General features: G+C 38.6%; 1 protein-coding gene across 2 annotated transcripts in view; it reads left to right on the plus strand.

The window, feature by feature from the left end:
- The window catches only part of LOC117435712 (RNA-binding protein 33), a 59,004-nt gene that overhangs the window by 38,253 nt on the left and 14,222 nt on the right, over positions 1-6,529 (plus strand). For both annotated transcript variants that reach the window (XM_034059082.3, XM_059019101.1), the window contains exon 16: positions 6,072-6,281. In XM_034059082.3, the coding sequence (XP_033914973.3) occupies positions 6,072-6,281 (210 nt within the window). The remainder of the gene's footprint in view (positions 1-6,071; positions 6,282-6,529) is intronic.

Below are 6,529 nucleotides of genomic sequence, written 5' to 3' on the forward strand. Positions count from 1 at the left end.
TCAAGGCTTGTGAATTCTATAGAGAGGGATTAATCAATTTGCACTCTGCTGAATGCAGGTTGGTGATATCGCTGCTTGCTGGGGCTGAAGAATGAAAATAAGATTTGATCTGTCAGATTTTAAAAGGACTTTCAAAAGGTTCTTTCTTAGACCATATCAATAGGAATTTTAAGTGACTATAAATAAAAATGTCCTTATACTGAATACATCCATTAACTGCTGCTATAGCACAGAACCTGCATAAAAACAACAAATGAAATGATTGAGTATATCATTTGATTGAAAACGTTGTTTACTTTTGCCACAATTTACCAATTTTTACTGAAATATTTTTACTGAGAAAATAAACATTCAAAAGATTTGTCAGCTTAGAAAAAAAATGTCTTAAGCTAGATAGATAGATATACAGTAGTGGCACAAATTATGGCAACAACAACTGATTTACAGCAAGACTAGGGGTGGGGATCACTCAGACCCTTACTAACTATCTTGGTATCCCTGACTAGAGAATCGTCTCCTCTTTAAAGATGCTAAATATTTGAATGAGCAAGACTTCTCAAGTAGAATGGTACCCCAAAATGTTCTCCTTTTTCTAGGAAGCAGTACAACGGGTAACTTCACTAAGACTACTTGCTCACTAAATATCTTGGTGTCTATGAAAAGATAATTGTCTCCTCTTTAAATACATGCTACGTGGATCATATTTGGGTTACCACAGCACTTGTGGGAGAGACTGTTCTAGAGATGCGCTGAGCGATTATTTAAATAATCGACACGAATGGGTTCATCTGGCTCTGCCTCACTATCATCATTCATGATTACCAGAAATGTCACCAGCATCACAAGAATCTGCAGCAGCATTGCTGGATGAATGATGAGGCTGTTGTTGAGAACTTGCATTCCAAGAGTGAGGTGAAGAATTAACCTCTTCTTCATCTAAAACATTGCTTTGAGGTCTGCCCTCATGCTCTTCAACATCAACAGCATCACTTGTCGTTGAGGTGGATGAGGGAGGTTGATGAAAACCTGTGGCTGTTCCGACAGTGTCGGCCCTGGTTGTATCAGTTGCATTGGTGGCACTAGCAGTGTAATGACGGGATGTATTCACTTCATGTTCTTGAAGACAGAGTGCCCTCTCAATCTGCTCTGTGCTAACATTGCATGATTTCCTAACAAATCTAAGGTGTCGGAATCGAGGATCTAAGATAGCTGCTGAAATCATTGGATTCTCCAAGTCTAGTTCAGAACTGCTGTCAAGGATGCCGATCTTCTATCTCTGGTCCAGCTGCTGAAGTGCAACTCTCTTGAAGTTTTTAATGGCAGAAGAGTTTTTCACTGCAAGATCCATTAAGGAGTTTACTGACTTAATTGGAGATGGCACAGCAGAGAGAGAGGCGTAGGTTTCCCCACTCAGGTATGTTGTGGCAGTCTCAAAAGGCTGCAGAACACTGACCAATTCATTAAGTAAGGACCACTGATCTTGACTGAGATCCAGATGGCGTACTGCCCTTGCTGATTTCACAGTAGAGTCAGACAGCACTTCAACAATTGGCCATCGCCTCTCCAAAAGTCACTATCATATGAAGGCTGCTGTTCTAACGTGTTGAAACATCCTGTAGCAGAGTATGCTGGGGTGTTTCCATTTGCTTTTGCCAACTCGCTCTTCTTGAAGTGCTCTACAACTGACCGGTTAGCACTAATGGCACGTTCAATTGTGGTGTTTTTCAGAGTACTGTTGATGGTCAGCTGTAACGAATGATCTGCACAGCTGATACTAAGCCGTCCATGCAACTCTGAGAACTTCTTTGCAGCAGAAACCACATTGGATCCATTATCTCGAACCAGGTGTCTGCACACTGTGATGAATTAGGTTGCTAGGATTGAAGAGGAGTCTGCTTCACTGATGGTTGTGAACAGTCAGTTGTGGGACATAAAGCTCCTTCCCTAAGTGTTGGGGGGGGGGGGGGGAAAGGTGTTAAAACAACTAAAATGATAGTTTACAATGTTGCAGTAGTCTTGGTTTAATATATATAGCCTAGCTGCATTAAGCCAGTATACCAGTGCTGCAATACAGAAGCTAACCCTATCATGTCTGCTAACCATTATTATTTATTTTTAGTTTAAACTACACCATATTATGTCAAAAAGGATAGTACTACTGCCATTTATGGAATTGTTTTTAAAATGAAAAAACAAACACTACATAATAGAACCAAAAACTATATATTTGACAAGTAATACAACTGTTCTTCATATTCATAAGGGACAGCAGAGTGGTACTGACAATTTGTGGTACAGATCAACTAAAATGTCATTCTTCAGATTTTTATAACTTTTTAAAGTGTAAATAGCTTCAAATTACGTTTTAACATCTTAAGTTTTATGACTGTTGTGGTCATTCAGTTCTGAGCTTTGTTGTCGTTAATTGAGTATTAAAACACCAGTGTTGAAATCATTTGGAAGGGGCTCCCGAGCGGCGCATCCAGTAAAGGCGCTCCAAGTGGAGTACAGGATGTGCCCTATAGTTTGGACTTTGCGAGTTCGAGTCCAGGCTATTCCTTTGCCGATCGAGGACGGGAGCTTCAAGGGGGCGGCGCTCAATTGGCCGTGTGCTGCCTGGGGGGAGGGTTAGGTTGCCAGGGTGTCCTCGGCTCACCACGCACCAGCGACCCCTGTAGCCTGGCTGGGCGCCTGCGGGCTTGCCTATAAGTTGCCCGAGAGCTGCGTTGTCCTCCGACGCTGTAGCTCTTGGGTGGCTGCATGGTGAGTCCGCAGTGTGAAAAAAAGCGGTCGGCTGATGGCACATGCTTCGGTGGACAGCGTGTGTTCGTCTTCACGCTCCCGAGTCAGTGAGCTTAGCCTAAAAATAATTGGCCATTTCATATTGGGGAGAAAATAATAAAAATAATTGGTAACGACTAAATTATTAAAAAAGAAAAAAAAAAGAAATTGTTTGTAAGTAAAGGCAAATATCAAGTCACAGATAGCTAGATCATTTTATAGGACAATTATTAAAACTCAGCTGTGGATCAATAATGAGTATTAAACAGGTTTTTATAATTTGAAGCTATTTAATTAATTTTGAAAGACATTTACAAATGGCAGATTTAGTTTTTTTATTGTTAAAGGTTTTTTTTTTTAGCTTTTAAAAACTTATAATAAAAGTATAATTAACACTAACTGTCCAGACTCAAGCTTTAAAAATAATAATAATAATAATAATAATAATAATCCTTGTATCTGGAGTAACAACGATTGGGTTTACAAAATCCCAGCAATAAACACACAAAATTGTAAATAGTGTTTATTACGCCATAAACTAATAGTGCTGTAGAGGATTAATACAGGTTCAGCAATTCTGTGATGCAAGGGGTTTATTTGTATTTTTTTTTTTTTTTTGCACAGGTTTGATGGTGCTGGTAAAAGTCTAAGATTAGACTAATACTTGGTGTTAACACTTGCACAATAACTATTCAGTAGTAAAATGACAGGAGTGTAGCTGACTGCATTATTCAATAACAACAGCGAAATGTATAGTTTATTTTCATGTGCTAAATGAACACGTAATTCCTGTAAAAAAAAAAAAATAAATAAAATAAAAAAACTGCATTTGACAAGCACAGCATCGTACTATATTATATCGACAGACTTCTTATATGAATAATATTACTTACCAAGTGAGAAAGACAGTTGGGTGCCTCCTTTTTAGATGTTGCAGCAAAGCTGTGGTCATAGTTCATCTTTGCTTTGCATAAGGTGCACTTAACCTGTGAATTGCTAGGTTTCCAAATAAATCCCACACAACGCTTGTGTGTCAGGTGGTTCTCGCAAACTTCTTGAACTCACTTTCCGAGCTCCTTTTCTTTCTCCGTTCTTCTGTACTAACAGTCTTGCTATGTGAATCCGCCATATTGCTGTGTTCCTGCTTGCCACTCTCACACGTCGCCACAAAAAGGTTTTCTAGACTGTTTTGTTTCATTTAATTTTTCGCCAAATGAAAGTGCTTTGCTAACGTAACATCTTCATTGTGGACACTGTAGACTATAGTGGATAGAGGTTCTAAACAATATTGCGACAGTGCTGCTGCTTGTAAAATAATAACAATATAGATGTACCAACACATTAGCAAAATCATGTTTCGAATAGGGTTGCGTGGGTATTATTGAAGAAATAGGTCTGACTTGCAATTTGTTGCAAACAGATTTTATTTATCTAAAAGAGAGAATGGATAGTCACAGGATAGCAGAAGTTGTATGTTTGTGTGTGTTTTTTTTTTTAAACACAAAACAAAAAAACTGTCATCTTCATTTTTTTTCTATATAAGTTCTTTATATTTTATTAATATATTGCCTTCACTCTCTCAACCAAATCAGTAATACCGATCTGCTGTTCAGTATTCCTGCCAATATCAGACCGAGTGAACAGCTGAATTATTATTTGAGAACGCACCTGGTGTGAATGTAGCTAATATATGAATGTATGCATATATTAAGGCGATTACTCGAATACCAAAAAGATTGTCGAGTATTAAAATAATCGTGACGACTCGAGTAACTCGATTAATTATCCCAGCTCTAGACTGTTCATTAAAATCTCTTGAATATTTTTAAAAAGGAGACATTTTTCTTTTCAGGAATAGCAGGATATTTAGTGAGAGAGAATTATCAGTGTTATCCTTAGTTATCCGGATACAAACTCCCCATCACCACTTGTACTGCTTTCCTAGAAAAAGGAGAACATTCCAGGATACCATTCTACTTGTGAGGTATCTTGCTCAATAGTAGCACATTTTTAATGAGGAGAGGGTTATCGATTGCATATTGTGAATCATTTAACCGCTAAACGACTGAAATATTTAAACACTTTACATGTTTATTCATTTAAACGTAGATTTACAGCCATAATTGGGACTGAAGATGGTGTGCAAGGTGTGTGTAGGAGTGTACGAATTAGTCTCCCAGCCAGTGGGTGGTGCTGTCTCCTGTTCCCTCGCTGCTGCTCTGCTGGAGGTTGGTTTGCTTGCTGATGTGTCTGGGGAAGCAAAGTCCACTTCATTTCCATGATAAATTGAGTGATGCTGTTTTTGTTTAAAGTATCTGTCAACACTACTCAGAACAGTCATCATTATGCAGAAAATGAAATTTGCCAGGTGTGTGTCAAGCTCGGACACAGGTAGTTTTTCTAGGTTTCTGTGCTCTCCGACCTCTCTTAGATACAATTTTATCACAGTTGGTTTTCATGGATGCGTTTTACATTTTCTTGTTGACTACGTTTGTCTAGCATCGGTGTCGGCTGGGTGTTGAAAATGGTACAACATGCTGAGTTTGTGAGACAAATGCTTTTTGCTCGAGCTAATCTTGATTTGGCTTTTGGCATTTCCATTTTGTTTGTCTGTTGATGAAGCAGAACAAAAACAGTCGAGACCTACCAAACGAGTTATTCCAGGGCCTGTAATTTGTTGATGCTTACAAGGTTCTCATTAAGGTTTTACAGTAGGAGGTTTCACAGCAGGAAGTTGATGCCATATGTAATGCAGGAAGGTCATGAGGACAGAAGCACATTGTGGGAGTGTGAGAGGGGAGTTTAGTTCTGCTAGAACTTTACCATATTTCCTGCGGAATAACTAGCTTTAATTTCCAGATGGGAATAACGAGAACAACAAATGTTTGCTAAATATGTAGGAATGCGATTTAATGCTTCAGCATTACAGGACTAAAAGGGTTGATCTAACCCCTGCCACTGTTACAATACAGCCTAGATGTATTTATTGCACTGAAGAGCAATAACACTAGATCATGGTTAAAATAAATGTGTTTATATTTTAATGAATCAGTCTCCTACATTTATTGTATAGAATTTATTGGTAGTCTAACATTAACAAAAGGAGTAGTTTTTCTTGAGTCACTTTGTTTTGGTCCTTTTCTCTGTAAAGAAATTATGTATTTATGTATTTATTTTAAGATGTGTGGGACTGTGGAACTGTTTAATTCAGTTCTGGACTAGGAGGTCCCAGATGCAAGTACAGGTTTACAGTATCATCTGACCAGTGGGCTTTGGTATTTTCTCCTCAGGGGGGAGAAGGCGTTGTCAGTGCTTTTCCAGTGGGGCAGCCTCAGAGGGGCCAGCTACCACAGCAGCAAAGACAGCAGCCAGCACGAAAGGTCACGTTGGGAAAGGCAACAGTCCAGCAGCAACTGAAACAGCAGCAAACACAGTTTTATCAACCACATCCAGAACCACAGGGAGTGAGAAACAACCTTGGAAATCAACCTCAAAATAGGGTGAGTTATTTCAAAGAAAAAAAAAAAAACTATTGTTATATATACTGCTGTGAAAAAGTCTTAGACATGTTGCATTTTTCTACTCTGATGCATTATGAGCATCATCAATTTACTCAAAGCCTCCATTAGTGTTTTCTACTATTATAACAACCTTGACTTGCATAAAGAAGGAAAAAAAACTGAGTGAAATAGCTCGCATCACTCGATTTTCAAGGTGTGGTATCCGAAGCATAATCAACAAGTACAGA

The sequence above is a fragment of the Acipenser ruthenus genome, chromosome 3, assembly GCF_902713425.1.
Source record: "Acipenser ruthenus chromosome 3, fAciRut3.2 maternal haplotype, whole genome shotgun sequence".
Taxonomy (NCBI): domain Eukaryota; kingdom Metazoa; phylum Chordata; class Actinopteri; order Acipenseriformes; family Acipenseridae; genus Acipenser; species Acipenser ruthenus.